At 36.1% G+C, this 17,704-nt stretch overlaps 1 protein-coding gene across 2 annotated transcripts in view; it reads right to left on the bottom strand.

The window, feature by feature from the left end:
- Positions 1 to 17,704, bottom strand: part of ADAMTS6 (ADAM metallopeptidase with thrombospondin type 1 motif 6) — a 160,618-nt gene that overhangs the window by 50,592 nt on the left and 92,322 nt on the right. For both annotated transcript variants that reach the window (XM_014965132.1, XM_014965133.1), the window contains exons 12-14: positions 12,082 to 12,189; positions 5,114 to 5,259; positions 2,898 to 2,961 (exon numbers count right to left, since the gene is read on the bottom strand). In XM_014965132.1, the coding sequence (XP_014820618.1) occupies positions 2,898 to 2,961; positions 5,114 to 5,259; positions 12,082 to 12,189 (318 nt within the window). The remainder of the gene's footprint in view (positions 1 to 2,897; positions 2,962 to 5,113; positions 5,260 to 12,081; positions 12,190 to 17,704) is intronic.

Below are 17,704 nucleotides of genomic sequence, written 5' to 3'. Positions count from 1 at the left end.
TTCCTTTAAGCCAGCAAATAGCCTGAATGACGTCCTCAAATACCTTCTAGATGTTCCTTCTGTGAGCCTGTAAGCTTCCTCTCAGTAATAAACAAATAGAGAATAAGGAAAGCAAAACCAAGCAAGAATAAAACTGTCTGACAATAAGAAATAAAATGTGATAAGAATAAAACAAATCCTGGCAACATTTCAATGGTATCATTAGGTAGCTACAGTATATTTGTTAATAATTAAAAAGCATTAAAAAATTATTGTATATTTGTGAGAGAGCAGGTTTACATATTATTAAATGTCAAAAATTGAATCTGGCCAGGGACATCAAGGATAAAAAGAAAAACTTCTATAGATATGTTGGGGACAAAGGCAAGACTAGGGAAGGTGTGGGCCCTCTCCGGAAGGAAACAGGAGACCTGGTCACCCAGGATATGGAGGAAAAGGCTGAGTTACTGAACGACCTTTTTGCCTCGGTCTTCACTGGCAAGGGCTCTAACCACACCGCCAAAGTCAAAGAAGGCAAAAACAGGGGCTATGAGAATGAAGAATCACCCACTGTAGGAGAAGATCAGGTTCTAAGGAACCTAAAGGTGTGTAAGTCCATGCGTCCTGATGAAATCCATCCATGGATCCTGAGGGAGCTGGTGGATGAAGTTGCTAAGCTGCTATTTGAACAGTCACAGCAGCCTGATGAAGTTTCCACTAACTGGAAAAGGGGAAACATAATTCTTATCTTCAGAAAGGAAAAAAAGGAAGACCCAGGGAACTACAGGGCAGTCAGCCTCACCTCTGTATCTGGCATGCTCATGGAGCAGATCCTCCTGGAATCTCTGCCAAGGCACATGGAAAATAAGGAGGTGAATGGTGACAGCCAACTTGGCTTCACCAAGGCCAAGTCATGCCTGACAGATTTGGTGGCCTTTTACAATATTGCCACAGCATTGGTAGACAAGGTCAGAGTAACAGACATCATCTACCTGGACTTATGCAAAGCATTTGACACTGTCTTACATGACATCCTGGTCCAAAAATTGGAAAGTCATGGATTTGACAGATGGACCACTCAGTGGTTAAGGAACTGGTTGGATGGCCAAACTCAAAGGGTTGCAGTCAACAGCTCAATATCCAAGTGGAAGCCAGTGATGAATGGTGCTTCTCAGGGAAGTGTTCAAGGCTGGGTTGGATGGGGCTTTGAGTAATCTACTATATGGGACGTGTCCCTGCACCTGGCAGGGGCCTTGGAACTCAATGATCTTTAAGATCCCTTCCAACTCTAACCATTTTATGATTATGTAAACTTTCTTGTATACTAGTTACAGCAGCAGAGGCTAAAAAATATGAAAATAAATATTTTAAATAAGAATGCCTGGATATTAAGTCACAAGAGTCCTTCAAGAGTTAAGGGAGGAGGGCTCCAGTGTGTCAGTGTCAATTTTTAAACAAATCTTCGACTATGTGTAGAAACTGAAACAGTGCTGAAGTAAAAAGGTCATTATTTGAAAAGGACAAATAGAATATTCTAGGTTACAGTTAGCCTGATATCAATCCCAAATAAACAGAAAAGTTAGTCAAGACTTGACTGATACAAGTTTAAAAGCCAGATCCATTCAGATGAAAATCACTCAAAGACAGTCAAGCACAAAGATACACATCTACAGAAAAAAAATTAGATGGTCAAAGTTTCAGAATGGTGCACCATGATTTGGAAAGTTGTATTTTTTGAAAAGTTCTTCAGCTCCTTCTGGACAGCAGCTCAGCTTCAGTTTCTCTTACAACACTGTGGTCTAAAGGCTTGACACAATTCTTGTCTGTGCGAGCAGACCAGCTGTGATTAGCAGTAGGAAAGGCATTGTTAATTTGGAAATCTATAATAATGAGAATAACCTCAACAGAGAAGTTTGCACAACTAAAATGGTAATTAGTAATGACCATAAAACCAAGTTTTTTTTCAAGGAAAGAGCATATTAACTGTTGTAATTTTTCCTCAAATATACCCAGAGATAAACAGATGAAACAACACCGTTAGGTACAGACTCTCCCACTGTTAAAAACTTTCCTGACTCAAGAAGAAAACTAAGATGAATTTGAAGCTAAAATAATATGAAAGCCTGTTTATGTTTGCAGTGCTACTGACTTGGAAACATACCAGTGAAATTCTTCATTGGTGTGTGCTTTTTTCTGGTTCAATTTTTAACTTACTTGAATTTGTAATTTAGGTTCTTAATTTGATTTCATACATTTATACTCTTCCCCACCCCCTCAGGTGTACTTCATTATTTGATGGGCTCAGCTCTAAAATAAAACTGCGTGATCATTCTGGTAACACAAGAACCAGTGAATACCTGATGGCAAAACAGCAGGTTTAAAACACACCAAAAGAACTATTTTTTCACAGAATGTATAAGAAGATTGTGTAACACATTAGCATTGGAAGTTACAAAGATATAAAGGGGGTAAGAGGGTGTAAAAGTGGATTAATGGATCGATTTGTGGCAGTTAATGTGGTACAAATATGATGTGGAGGAAACTTACATGATATATCCATGGGAAAGTCATGCCCTGGCTGCCAGAAGTTTGTAATTTTTCCCTATACGCCTGTTACTTGCCACTGTTGGGAGATAAGACACTGGGCTAGACAGACCTTTACTCTGATATGGAATGCTCCTTGCTCACCTTTAACATGGATGCTGAAGTTGAACTCACTCCAGCTGAGTGAGATAGGGATCCTAATATTTAGCACAACACATAGGGTGCCTGAAATATAGAAGTGCCCTAAAGGACTGTTTGCCTATAAAATGCAGAATTCACAGCTCTTCTGAAGTGAGAAAAAATGCATCCATTGCTATTAAAATGTAAAGCCAATGAGTTCATTATACTTTTATGGTGGAACAGAATTTACTTACATCAGTATTACAGGAGCGATATCGTTTCCTTTCCCCAAGACAATATTTACCTCCACCTGAAGGCCTGGAAAAAATGTTTTATGTGTTAGTACATGCATTAGTACAACCACAAATTCATGAGACATACTAAAGCATTACTAGTATAAATACAAGTCAAAGAGGTACATATTATCTAAATAAAAATAAAAGTACATGGAAGTTTTAAGATGAGATTATAAAATATTTTATTTAATAAGAATTGTAATATTTGCTTGAGTTGGAGCAGATACAAAACAATACTGGGTACTTGAAGATTGTCACTCATATGGTATTAATCTAGTTTGCATAGATTTCAAGCAATACAGTTTCATTGTATTTTGAACATGCCACAAAGGCATTGTTTTTAATTATTAGCTTGCTTTGTAAAACTAGAATAAGAAATGCATAAACAACCTATGTGATACTTTTTCTTTTAGTAATCTTCTCATATTACTCCTGAAAATATAACAAAATTAAGAAAAATTGTCTGCTAAATACTGCAGCCAGAAAAGACTGCATTTTCTAGTTCAAGAATCTGATTCTGATTTGAGTTAAGCAGTATTAAACCTGAGGAACTCCAGAGGAAACAGGTTTTTATTAGTGTGAATAAGACATTGGCTCTTAAATTCAGAAAGCTGTTCAAGAACCTTATCTACCTTCCACAGAGGTCAAATAATGAATTAACATTGACTTAAATGGAAGATTAATCAGACGTCAGCTCTTTGGCTCATAACTTGAAAGCAGAAAGGAAAAACACTTGGTGTTCGTTATATAATAATAATTTAAAAAAAAATGAATTTACAATTAACTAAAAATAAAATCAATCACATTACAAATATTTAACCAGGCAACACTATCCTTGAAAATAAAGGATTTTTTTTCCTAATACAGATGTATCCCCCCCAAATGCATTTGATTGCTATACTGTTTGTTAAACATTTAAAATTCATTCACCTTTCAACGTGCCAACGCATATACATGGTGACAAGAGTACTTAAAAACCTTGGGAAATTACTCATGCTCCAAATAAGCATTTCACTAGCAGTTTTACACACTGCTGTGAAAAAAATAGTAATTTAATTTATTCTCTCAGTAACACAGTCTGACATGTTGCTGATGCATATAGATAATTTTTGCTTTTGAATCCATTTGGTAAGTAGTGCTATGTGCCAGATTTGATAGAATGATAAGAGGTGAACAGACCACATTAAGCAACAGTAAAGTGACATTATGATGTCTGTCTTGCAGATCACAATGGAAAGCTGATGTGTGCAGCCTGGCTTGCAAAACACAAGTACAAGAAACAACTTAAGTGTACAGAGAGGAAAAGATAAGAAAGGAGTGACAGAAGCCACAAAAAGGATTTTCATGAAAGAAGCTCAAAAGCTTAATATTTTCAAGAAAAGTGGTCTTAAAAACTAGTAATGGTGATGGAAATAGTAATTATGGGATATGCCAAGAACAAAGTTCAGAGTAATATAACTATCTTTCTGCAAAGACCTAAAGGAGCACTTACCTGACAGACCTTCTCTGGAACAGTGCTCAGGACACTGGAAAGTGCACAGATGACAGGACCAGTACAGATACACACAACAGATCAAGCTGTAGTGGAGAAGCTGGCCCCTCTTGAGAGAGAGTAGATGGACCAACAGGGAGTAGTGGCAAGGAGAGAAGTTGCTCAGGCGTTTTAAGAGTCAGTGGGAAGTCACAACTAAGTGCTGGACATGACAGCATATAAATGCTGTGTGTAAATCACATGTAACATAATATTGCTAACTACAGTTTATATGTAAGCAGTTGTATGCAACAGGTTGGAAATGCTGTGCTGCTTTTGTAATAAGTAACTTGACATAGTTATTTTATATCCTAGACACGCATTAGAGGTAATATGCCTTATGAAAGAAATCTATCTAAGGCATAATTTAAATATATTTTGCATGAACAGCAAATTGCAGAAAGAAAATCATTCTGGTTACTGCTAAATATAAATCCAGCTATCTTTACAGTACATAAGATACATCAAAAATGTCAAAAGTATGTCTAGTGAACTTCTTCTGTTTAAATGTTTCTGTCTGCTATTTTGAAGACAAATGTTGGCAAACTAGCAAAATATTTTTACAGATAACATGTGAAACCACAGTTTTGAATAATTTCCAAATGTGTCTTTTTGTTGGCTCCGGCTTACTTTAGCTACTTACGCTGGACTGTCACAGTGTCTTATAGATGAGGAGACTCCTCCCCCGCAGGTCCTGCTGCACTCTCCCCATATTGACCATGGACCCCAGCCCCCATCTATGCTCTGCGGCCAAGTGCCAAAAGGTACGCACTCTCCCTGATAGCACCACTGAAAGATTTCACAAAAAGCACAAAATTAGCTTCCAGGCTGACAGAGTTATCAGGACAGAAAAATATAAGGGTCAGGCAATGACCAATTATAGGCATTAGCATTCTCTGCATAGATAACAAGACTAATATTTTACTTTTTCTAGCCATGTTTAGACATTGGTGAGGGTGCGTGTGATTTGTTAATTGTCTTCACTAAGTCCTGAATTATACGTTCCCTAACACACACCAGAAGTTAAAGCAAGCATACAATAAATATTTTCTTCATACATCCTCAATGTTTCGAATTAAAGGAACTCCAAGTTGCCTACATTCTTTTAAACACCAAGAATCATTTCTAAGATTAGTTTAGTAAAACACCTTCCACTTAAGATTCATGTAGGAGCTTCATTACGCAAAATGAAAAATTACCCCCGATAGGATTTTCAAAAATGCATTCCCTTACATTTTAAAGAAGAAAATCTGGATGAGGTTACAATGTAAGAAGAATTTATTGCAGTGTTTCATTTATACTAACACTACAGACATAATAAAAGTAGTGCCAAGGCATTAGATACAGTACAGAAAATTGTTATATAATAGTCACTGGCCATTTGTTCAGGGACAGAATGAACATGGGTACTTCACTCATGCAAACACTTAAACTTTGCAATATTGTTACTTCATCGGACATACAAAATGACAGACAATTTGCACAAATGGCTAATTGTTAAAATAAGCTTATCGTTTCCGATCAACAATCCTGGACCCCATGGTTTGATCAACAATCTGGTTGACTAACTTTTCTTTTAACGCTGGGAAAAACTGCACTTTTAGAAAACTTCAATGTCCTAGTTCATGAAAATATTTAGTTCATAGCCAGCTAGGCTACGTGGGATACAACATCTCGGAGTTTCGAGCCTTGCCAGGTGCAGGTACAAGGAGGAGCAAGGCCTGGGCACTTGACCCAGGCTGGCCAACAGGATTATTTCATACCATGAACGTCACTTTCAATATAAATTAGAAAAGCTTGCTGTATAGGTCTCTCTCCCTTGATGGCAGTGGTCCAGAGAATTCCTTGCCCTGGTGCTGGAACCCTGAGGCCTTCCCTTCCTCCTGAAGCCATTGCGCTCGCAGTGTCCACCATTTGCTGTCCCTGCTGGGAGTGCACAGCCTCCTGCTGATTGAATTGGCTGAGTATAATCCTTGCATATCTTGTATCAGTTTCGTGGTTAATACTGGTTCTTTAGTATTACTGTTAGTTATTTAGTCTTACTCTATTAAATCCATTTATATTACAACCCTGTTTCTTTGTGTTCCCCCATTCCCTTTTCCAGGTGGGGAGAGGTCCTCGGGTGATAGAATAATTGTCTAAATGACAATAAATTGTTATGGGTTTTCTCAAACCATAACAGTATCTACTGCATCACTGAGAACCTGGAGTAGCTCGGTTAGGTTTTCAACCTTTATAGGCTTAGATGACAGAGTAGAGCACGGCCTCAGTTCTGCTGTGACCTGAATCTGCATATTTCACTTCTAGAAGGTGGGCATCTGAATTTCTGTAACAGATGTAGTATTAACCCTTTCCAAAAAGAAACCCAAACAACTTCTGTGTCCAAAATCAGTCATATGAATTTGACAAAAAGCACCAGGACATGCACAGAAAATATGGACAAAAAGATAATCATTGTCCACCCATAAACACTAATGGAAGATTCAGTATTGACTTCATACTAATAGGTTCAGCAAAGCCAAGATTTCTCTTCTCCTGAGTCCTAAAGCCTCAGTCCCAGCAATGCAGGAAGTACGTAAACAAGTAAATATAGCCATTCAAGATGACCTGAACTGTACAAAATTTTTCTGAAAGCAACTGAAAAGAGAATTTAACATTCAGTCATTGCTCAGGAAAAAAAATAATAAATAAAAGGTATTAGTAGGAGTTTGATATCAATAAGATTTGATATGAACAAGGATTATACAGAGTACTAGTTACAGAAAATTAATAAAAATTCTTATTTTTTCACTAGAAATTTCATTTTGAATAAAAGGTACTTCTAGACTGTCAAACCTGTCAGAGTCTAAGTGTGTAGCTCTCTAGAATGTACATTAGAATGATACATTAATACTAAAATGCGTACTTTATCATCAGCAAGTGCACCCAGATGCAACATAGTTTTGTCCATGAACACGTGCTACTATTTAATATAGTATTTCCTTATTATAATATTTCCTTGTTATTTCCACATTATTGTGTGGATAACACACTGATGTTTTAGTTGTTGCTGAACAGTGCTTGCACATAGAATCATAGAATCATATGGGGTTGGAAGGGACCTCTGGAGATCATCAAGTCCAACCCCCCCACCGGAGTGGGTCGACCTAGAGCAGGTTGCACAGGATCTTGTCCAGGCGGTTTTTGAATGTCTCCAGAGAAGGGGACTCCAGCCTGTTCCAGTGCTCTACCACTCTCACAGTAATGAAGTTCCTCCTCATGTTTAGGTGGAACTTCTTATACTCAAGTTTGTGCCCATTTCCTCTTGTCCTGTCACTAGGCACCATTGAGAAAAGACCAGCCCTGTCCTCCTGACTCCCTCCCTTTAAGTATTTATAAGCATTGATCAGATCCCCCTCAGCCTTCTCTTCTCTAGACTAAAAAGACCCAAGTTCCTTCGTTTCACAACCTGCCCACCCAAGTGAGTAGGCTTGGGGTGGGTAAGAGGTCAGGAGGAAACGCAGCAGGGACAGCTGACCCAAACTGACCAAAGGAATACCTCATAGCCTATAACACCATACTCAGCAGTGAAATTGGGGGTGGGGATATTTCCAAAGTAGCCAGTGCTCAGAGACTGGCTGGGCAACAGTCTGTTGGTGGGAGTTAGTGAGTTGATTGCCTTTCATCTCTCCTTCACTTTTTCTTTCTTTTCCTTTCCCTTACTAAACTGTCTACATCAGCCCATGAGTTTTTCTCACTTTTTGCCCTTCTGATTCTCTCCACCGTCCCTGGGGGGTAGTGAGCAACAAACTGGCTGGGGACCTAGCTGCTGGATGGGATCAATCCACCACACCCTTCCTCAGCAAAAAAAACCACAAAGACAGAAGGTTTCATGGAGCTGTGCTGAGGAAAGAAGGGTTTATCCTTCTTGGAATTCTAAATTTACAAACTGGACGTTTATGCCAATAAGCAGACATCCATCAGAGGAATGTACCCTTCATATGGAGCTTCTCTTAAATCCAGACTATGACTGAATGTCTGCATAACACGATGCAGTCCGTATAATGAACTAGTATATGTATATCCATACGGCACAGTAATTTGCAATGCTTTTAATGGTACAATTATGATAAAGGATGAAGTACTTATGTGAATTACATATGAAGGATTAAAATCTTCTGATTTTCTTCTCATTATAGTGGTAAATTGTCATAGTGATTGTATTAACTGAAGACAATAATCTCCTTGCAGTATTCTATTAAATATACCATGTAAATCCATGAATAGTTATCTAACACTAAAGTCAAAAGTTAAAAATGCTTCTAAGTATGCTAATAATTTAATTTAAAATACATTATATGTATTACAAGCATGTCAAGATCAAAGTTAAGAAATAAAAGACACTTAGAGTTAAACTTAAAACCACAAGAATATCACATATGTAAAACTGAACACACAAACCATCCTAAGTCTATACTATTATGCTTGTATATGAATGGCAGGTGCATTTTACCCGCTTTATATTTCCAGAGCCATGCAAAATCCCTGTACTCTGTAAGTTCCTCTGCCCTGCCAACACTGTCTTCCACATTTCCATATCCCCCTGTAAAAACTCCTTAAATGCTGTTTTTTCTCGTCTACTGAAGCTAAACCTGAGGACTTATTGTTCCCCTCTTACTTTTCTAGTGAAACTTTCTAGTCTCTTCTTAATTTTCTAGTGAAAATTTATCTTTCATGAGAAATCAGTTATGCATAGGATTCAAAATTAACAAAATCTTCATTTTTTCTAGTGGGACTACATAAATATGCTTCCTCCTCATTTAAATCCCTAGCATGGATCTAAGCAATTATGTTAAAAAAGGTTATTTTTTTAATTAATTTAAATTCAAAGACAAAATAAACATTCATATCAGTTTGGTCTGATTGTTTTATATGCACCATTTCCTCATCAGAATATTTTTAAAAGTCTATCAGCTAGTTTACCTTCACAAACACATCTCTGGGTATACCAGCGAGAAACTTCACGTGTATTTAAAATTATTATTACAAATTAGGAAAAAGTGTAGCTTTTTGAACCTAGCTGATACATAACACCCTTCACCAAAGCATGAACATATTATAGCTTCAAAACAGAATAGATGTGCAAGTTCCATCAGTAGCAAGAAACCACTCTATTCTCTTTCCCTGCACGCAGAAAACAGCTGAGTAACTTTTATGGAAAACACTCTAAAAACCTTTAGGCATAGGCAGACATCTACTGTGCAAAATTTCAACCCAAAGAGTTAAAAACCTGGCAGGTTTATAAGAGCAACTGAAAGAAGGTTTTATAATAGAGTGTTAGGACATTTTACTTGTAGAAATCCCTCCCAACTCTGCTAATAAGATGTCAATGAACATTGCATCAAATTTTGCCTTGAGATCACAGTTACACTGAATTTACATTAGTGTAACTAAAAGCAGAAATTGACCCTCTGAGTGTGATGAAGTACTCTGAGATTTGGTTAGGCCTTTAGAGCGGGGAACATCATTTATTATTTGGATAGAGCCCAGCAAAATAGGGCCTAATTTGGTAGTGGCCTTCAGGTATCACTGAAATATAAATATAAATATAAAATATAAATCTAAATAATGGTAGTAAGTGTTATAGGATTGTAACCTGTTATTTTCTCTAGTGTGCAGTAGAGAGTTATAGATTTGGAAAGAGCTTGTATTTTCTGGGGTTTTGCTATCAGGAACTATTAATTTACAGGAACCTTTGAAGCTGCAGTTTACAGATACAATTCTCTGCTGTTAACAGGCATGAACAGTTTACCTTTGTGAAACAGTACAGGTTCTTTCATTTCCCTCTAAAATATAATAATCGAACAGGATACTGATGACTGGGAAAAGAATGATTAAAGCCTCTGGCAAGAGGAAATAGCAACAGTGTCTTAAAGCATCTCAACTTGTTGCTTGTAGTCTCATGGCTCAAAACATATAAATTGAGGTAAATTGTTCCTTGTCATTGAGAAGGAGTGGTGGTTCCAAAATAAATCCAGACTGTTGATTTAAAAGTAGGGCTTCTAACATTTTCTATTACTCTAATAAAAGGTAAATTTTTTGGTAGAATGCGGAGGTCTCTCTATTTTCATTGGCTAACTCTAAGAACTCCAACTTTTTAAATGACCCCTTTAATGAATTTATTTAACATGGTTTACCAATATTTCCAAACTCAGCATGGAAAAGCCATCAGAATGATGCTAGGTCATGGGCCTTGAATGAAGCCGTCAACAAGCATTAATAAACTGTGACAGCTGCCCAAAGGCTTTCATTCTTCTTGTTTAAACATCAGATTGCAAATCAAAACACAGTGTAATCTTTGTTGAAACTAGCTCAGCTAGCATGGCAAAAGTCAGAATGAGAATAGATGTCAGTAGTCTCTGTTAGAAAAAAATCCGATCTAGTGCAGTAAATCTTACGGACAGATGCAGAAACTCTTGGACAGACACCGCATATTGTTTAATGTAATAAGCTCTATTCACTTTGTACAAACCTGCACTAAATATACTATCTTGAAAAAAAAAAAAAACATATGGAATATGTTTTTCCCAGTACATGCCCTGTAAATTAATAATTAAAGCATTTCCTCTCCTCTTTAAGATCTGCACAGATTTTGCCTTATAATTGAGAAACACTCTTTTATTATTCTTAATCTGAAACTAATTTCAGAACTTTGTCTGAAACTACTAATTAGACAGAGGCTGAGGGAACTGCGCATGTTTAGTTTGGAGAAGAGGAGGCTGAGGGGAGACCTCATTGCCCTCTATAACTACCTGAAAAGAGCTTGTAGAAAGGTGGGGGTTGGCCTCTTCTCCCAAGTGAATAATGACAGGACCAGAGGAAATAGTATGAAGTTGCAGCAGGGGAGGCTTAGATTAGATATTAGAAAGAATTACTTTACTGAGAGGATGGTCAGGCACTGGAAGGACCTGCCCAGGGAGTGGTGGAGTCACCAACCCTGGAGGTATTTAAGAAACATGTAGACTTGGCGCTTCGGTGTATGCTCTAGTGCCCAAGATTATTGGGTTGGGTGTTTTGTTTTGTGGGTTTTTTCGAAGTCAAAACAGAAATGTCATTAGGAAATACAGACTTTTAGAAAACCCTTTTATTAAGTCAAGATTTTTTCTATATGCTTGCACAATATATCTGAAGGAATAATGATTTTTTTATCTTCTAACAAAATAATAGATTTCAGGTTCTAGATCCACGTTACACATTTTCAAAGGCCATGCCCAACCTAAAGTTGGAACAGTCCTTTACGGAAGGGTGTTATAAAATTTAGTAAGGATTAAACTAAAGACTTTTTATAAAAATTTCTCAAAAAATATAGAGTATGTAACAGAGTGGGGCTTTTTTGATCCAGGCTGTAGAGTTCTATAGTGAGGATAAAAGTTTTATTAAATTACATATATAAAATAATTGAGAAATAATTCTGTAGGATATGTCCATTAGGATGCAGATGTAGTCTGAAATAATAACTCCTAATAGATGCTCATAAGTACTTCCATTTTCTAATTCATTCTTCTGGTATGGTAGCCTTTAAACAATAAATTGCCTCTTCAAACAATAAATATAAATAATATTTGTACTCACCCCCTTTTCAATGCTCCCTGTTTGGCAAAGAGTACCTTCAGCTGCTGGAATGCTGTTAGTAACACAGCGGTTACTTTTGCTAAGGCACCAGAGCTCTCTACACACTTCCTAGGAAAGAAGGCAGAAGAAGTTGGTCAGAATAAAAGTCTAAAATTGCTTCCAGTCCTCATACACACATGTATACACAGATTTATTTTGAACAGAGACTATCAAGAACTGGGCTAGAGAGGCAAATCTATAGATGGTTGTGAAATATTCTGGAGCAATTTCAAAGTCACCATATTTTACCTAAGAATATTCTGCCAAAAAAAATTCTGGAAGTATTAAACTGTAGACTACAAGAATGTGTTTTTCACACCTGCCATGCAAGTGGTGTTTTATAGTTGCTTTTTCTTGATTAGTGCTAATACCAGGCTTAGTATATTTTAGTTGCTGTAAAACTAGTCTTCAGTTATACTGCACTACCTCCATTACTGTCATTATCTGCCTAAAAATTACATAGTAAAAGGATACTTTTAATTTTTAAATATGAAACAACAATTATTTTTGTTTCCTTTAGTTAAAACCAACTTTTCTGATTTCAGACTACTCGCACTCCTCTTCTGTAATACTTGCTAAAACAGTGCACATGTACTTAATGCTAATTGAGCTACGTATTACAATATTTCCTTTAAGCTTTTTAGATTTGCAGCTGATATTTCATAAATTATTTAGCCTACCCTATTTGCCTATGTTGTCAGTGTTAAACAAACATATGTTTTCAAATAATCTTTTTTCCTATCATATTTTCTCGTTTGGTTTTGCATATTTACTCATTTAAACTAAGCCAGGTCTGTTCATGTTGGAGATTCATTGTTAAAAATATCTAAGGGCTGTAACTCATAATGTGGGCATGATCCAAAGTTAGCTGAACACTGGAAATCTTCACAGTTGCTTCAATTGCCCTTGGATTCAGCTATGTACGCAGGATGGCATCAGAAGTGTTTTGCTTTTACAGTAAATGACTTACATGATAATCGTTGTTTTATGACTTTGAGACTTGTGCAAGAGTTCACAACCTGCTTACAAATTTTTTCTATTTTTAAGTATTTTTTAAAATTTGAAATATACTCAGATCTTTAAAATGACCTTATGATAGTCATTACTATTTGATTTTATTTATCTGCTGCTTGAAATCACATCCCACAAATAATCCTTGTATAGATTCTATTGCTGAACCTTGGTACAAAGTGCAAAAGTGAAAAGACAGTGTGAGTAAATTAAAGTTACTAGGTGACCCCTCCCCTTCCCTGGCCTCTCTCCCCACCCCTCAGAAGTTCATTGTTTCTCTGAAGAAATAAATGAGCGTCTGGCACCTAGGCTATCGTTTCTATACACATCAACAGGAACAACAGTTAATTTTCACCCTAAGATTCATGTTTCTTGCATTATACTGCATATACGATGTGATTGATTTATACCTTATTCACTATCAGTCACAGTAACAGTTCAACAGTGCAAGCTTTTCTTGAATAATATAAAATTATTTTCCAAGTTAAAATCAGCTAGTACCATTATTTCAGGATTGTTAATACAATGTATTTAGTTTCATGATTGGTAGAAGCAAGGTATCTTTTTAAAAACCGAATAAAAACATACCATATTAGAATGGTCTGAAATGATGAGGAATGAATACTGATGATTTCTGGAGTTCCCATCCAATTTCTGACAATTACACCTGAGCTATTTCATCCTATTTGGCGAGTGGCTCTATGAAAACTTAAGCAAACTGTTGAGCCTTTTTTTCAGGAGAAATATTGATACTTGTAAAAGCAGCCAATGTAGAACCATCTTACTTTTCAGATTAGAATTTTTCATTGAGAAATGCAAACAGTATACATTTTTACTTACTTATATCTCTGAATAAAACACTTGCTTTAGCCACTCAGCTGATAAAATTTTCAGCTTAAGATACACACAAATAAATATAAGGTTTAAAATATCAAATAGAATGGGGAAAGAACAGAAGATACTTCAAAAATGTTCTTGAAAAATCTAACTAGATTACAAATTTCACAGCCATTAATGTGTTAAAATTCAACGCTAAATCAAATTCACATCTAAATCAACCATGAATCCAAACTTCAACACAGTATAGATTTCAAAGTGAAAACCTAAAATTGGTTCCTTCCAGACACAGTATGATATACTCCTGTCATAATCCTGTCCTATTGACTTTTACATTTCATTGACTTGCTCATTTCGTCCAGCAAAATTAGCTTAATATACTGGCTCATGTTTCATGTGTGGTTTACATTGTCAAATCATAATTTTAAAGAAACGTCAGATTGTGATGATTCTACTTGTGACTTTGTCTTTATTTTGTATCTGGACAAATTCAAATGTTTAAATTAATAGCTGTGCTGGGTTTGTGAAGTTTTGTCAATTTTCTGAAAAGCGAAAAATTCCACATTGCAGTACAAAACAAAGATTTCAACCATTCCAATACAGACAGAAGCAAACAATCAGATCTGGGTAACAGTCTGGAATTTGAAAACATCTACATTTTGGGTGATTTTAACCCAGAATTCTGGTCTGATAGGATTCTTTCTGTACACTCAGGCTTCTTCATGGTACTAGATTCCTCCAAATTCACTGAATTAACATCATCCAGACATTTTAATTCTAAACAAATAATCAGCTGAACTGTGTGAATTAATGGATGCAGCACTCCAAAACTATTTCCATCACTCATCTGTTCCACTGGGACATAGAATGAAAAGCTCTATATCAAACCTAAATATTATTACTGACATAGTCTATGAGTCTTTATTCAGACTTTCATTTCAGCAGGAGTTTGCCTCCGTAAATCACTAAAGACAAAACAAAAGTAGGGTAAAATTACTATGGGCTGTATCATACTATTAATATTTGACCAAAATCCACTGAGACAGACATACAATATCCCAAAATCAACAGAATATTTCCTTATGGAAAAATATGCAAAACACAGAGGATTTATTAACTAAAAATAACGCAATGTATCAATTTGTTGATGTAATTTATATTAAAAACACAAAATTAAAGTATTTTTGTAATTTCTTTTAGGAATAGCCAAACTTATTTAACAAGTTGTTTATTTTCCCCTGCTGTTTTGCATTTAATAGAAAGAGTAGAATCTGAAGTACATTCTCCATCACCCTGTACATTAAATGAAAAATAACATTAATTTGAAAACAAGTGAGATATCTAAAAAGGAGTGGAAAAGCCATCTGTGCTGTTATTTCATTAAATGAAAGTGGAATTATTCCAGGTACTTCAATGGCTATGTCTTTATTTTTAGCTGATTTTGGACAGTTAACAGAGAAATTCTGACTAAGGTGCATAAAACTTTCTGTTCTCCAGCTCAACCCTATACCTAGTACTACCTTAGTTTCAGAGTTACTAATTTGAGATTTTCCTTACTACCACCATCCTATCTGTAACATCTCTAAGCAACTGTTTTTAATAAGCCAGCCTCAAAAAGGTATGAGGAAAGCCCTGGGAAGGTAAAAATCACTAGTAGAAAGGATACTGCTTTTTTCCACATACTAACACACACACACGCATGCATGCACACCCACCCACCCACCCCCACCCACCAACATAAGGTGACCCTTTAGGGTGGTCTTTTCTTCATTGGTGGAAACAAGATGAAGCTAACATATCTTTTGCCAACATTAAATTTGTGTGAATAATTTACTGAAACTAAGAGAAAGAGCATAATATGAAAATTAATTAATGACCTTAAAGTCAGTCTCCAAATGTGTGGATTTAATAACTAATTTGTAAAGCAAACAAGGGAAAGTCTTTTAAAAATCCAGGAAACATAAACTGAAGCTGAGGCCTTTCACAAAATTAAGACAAGATAGATGACAACCTGTAACGGTGTATCTTAGGGCTCCATGACTTCAGTTTGGAATTCGGATGCTTGTATTTGCAGTAAATTAAACAAAGCTGAACCCATCTAGAGAAAAAAAACAGCAAATCAAATTATCTTCTTTTTGCCTAAGTGTTATCAATGATGGAGCCTTCCTCTGTTGTGTCATGCAGAGTTACATATAGGCATTTCAAATTATGTAACATCTAAGCATCCTATATCACAATCATCAGAATGGTAACAATACAGCACAATGAAATTAAGAGTAAAGATCAAATTGCTGTGCTGTTCTTATTGTTTTCAACACTACTGAAAGCCTCCAACAAAAGTCAGCAGTTTGGCCCGTAATATTATAAAAAAATAAGATGGGAAATACATTCACAATGCATATTAAACTACGATAATTTGGGATTTTCATTTTTTGTTCATAAAATTTTAAAAAGTTAATCAGGATTTTATGGTACTTCAGCATGTTTAATCTGTAATATGCTGCATCTCTTGATGAGCATTTGCTAAAATAGAGCATAAAAATAATTATCTTGAATTGTAACTTACAATTCAGACCTGAAAAGCATCAACCTAGACTATTGTCAGCCTTAGTGCTGAAATACTGCTGGCAACATGATTAAAACTAGAAGACTATAATTATGGGTGAACTTCCTAAGGTTCAAAGTTTAGTTCAGATAAGCACCCAAAGTTACCATTTTAGAGCTCTGCTACCAAATGACCATTAAGTAGTGCAGCATGTTATGAAACACAACATGCTGAAAGAACGTGAAACAGAATCTGAAGCTCAAGTCGTACATTCGTATTATGTTAGCAGCATTCTTTCCTAAATATTGGGTGCTTATGTGAACCTTATGGAAACCACAGAAGCCCCACAAGGTCAATCACCTCCAAGTAGCATCTTCCCTTTCAAAGCCATGCAACCTATCCCATCCTTATTCAAACCACATTCCAGTATCAGGAATCTTATTACTGCTTCTACTACAATCTAATGCACTCCTCCTGCTTTGATCACCAGTTTCGCCTTGCACTTTTAAAACAGCTTTCATAAGATCCAGGCACATTGGTGTTACATCTGTGTCTCTTGTGAAACAGAGAGAAAGAGAAAAAAAAAAAAATAGAAAGAAAGAGGAATGGGGGGTTGGAGACAAGATAGTTCTAGGAAGGAAGAAAGGAGACTACAGGAACATGTTAGAAAAAGATACAAAAAGGATGTAAAACTACTTTAGGATTCAGAAAGAGGAAAACTTCTGGGATTTACCTTGGCTATACACAGCCTAATCTTAAATACAAGAGGGAAAAAAATTCTCTTTTAGAATGAAGCTGGAAGTGTTTCCCAATGTTCTTAATCACAACACGATCCTGTCATTCCTTACACAAGAAAAGCTCAAAACTTCAATCATTCTAAATGCAAAAGGCCTGCACAATAGTGATGAGGTTTTGCACTTGAAATAAAAAAAAAAATTGAAAGGTTGATAAAAATGACAGAATGTAATACCAGTATCTCCAATTCCTCTCTTTGCCTACACAAAGTTTTACCATCAGTTAGTGAGCCATGTAATATAAATCCATCTGATCGAACTACCTATGCTCTGCTATTAAACACCAAGTATAAAGCAACTTAGCCATGGTATGACATATGAAGCTGGGGGGAAAAAGTCACTTTTCAGTGAGTTACTAAGTACAATGTACAGATTCAACTGAATGCACAATCCTAGT

This window comes from Calidris pugnax, unplaced genomic scaffold (genome assembly GCF_001431845.1).
Source record: "Calidris pugnax isolate Ruff unplaced genomic scaffold, ASM143184v1 scaffold273, whole genome shotgun sequence".
NCBI classification, from domain to species: domain Eukaryota; kingdom Metazoa; phylum Chordata; class Aves; order Charadriiformes; family Scolopacidae; genus Calidris; species Calidris pugnax.
The sequence above is the reverse complement of the archived record's forward strand: the minus strand, read 5'-3'. Positions and strand labels throughout refer to the sequence as shown.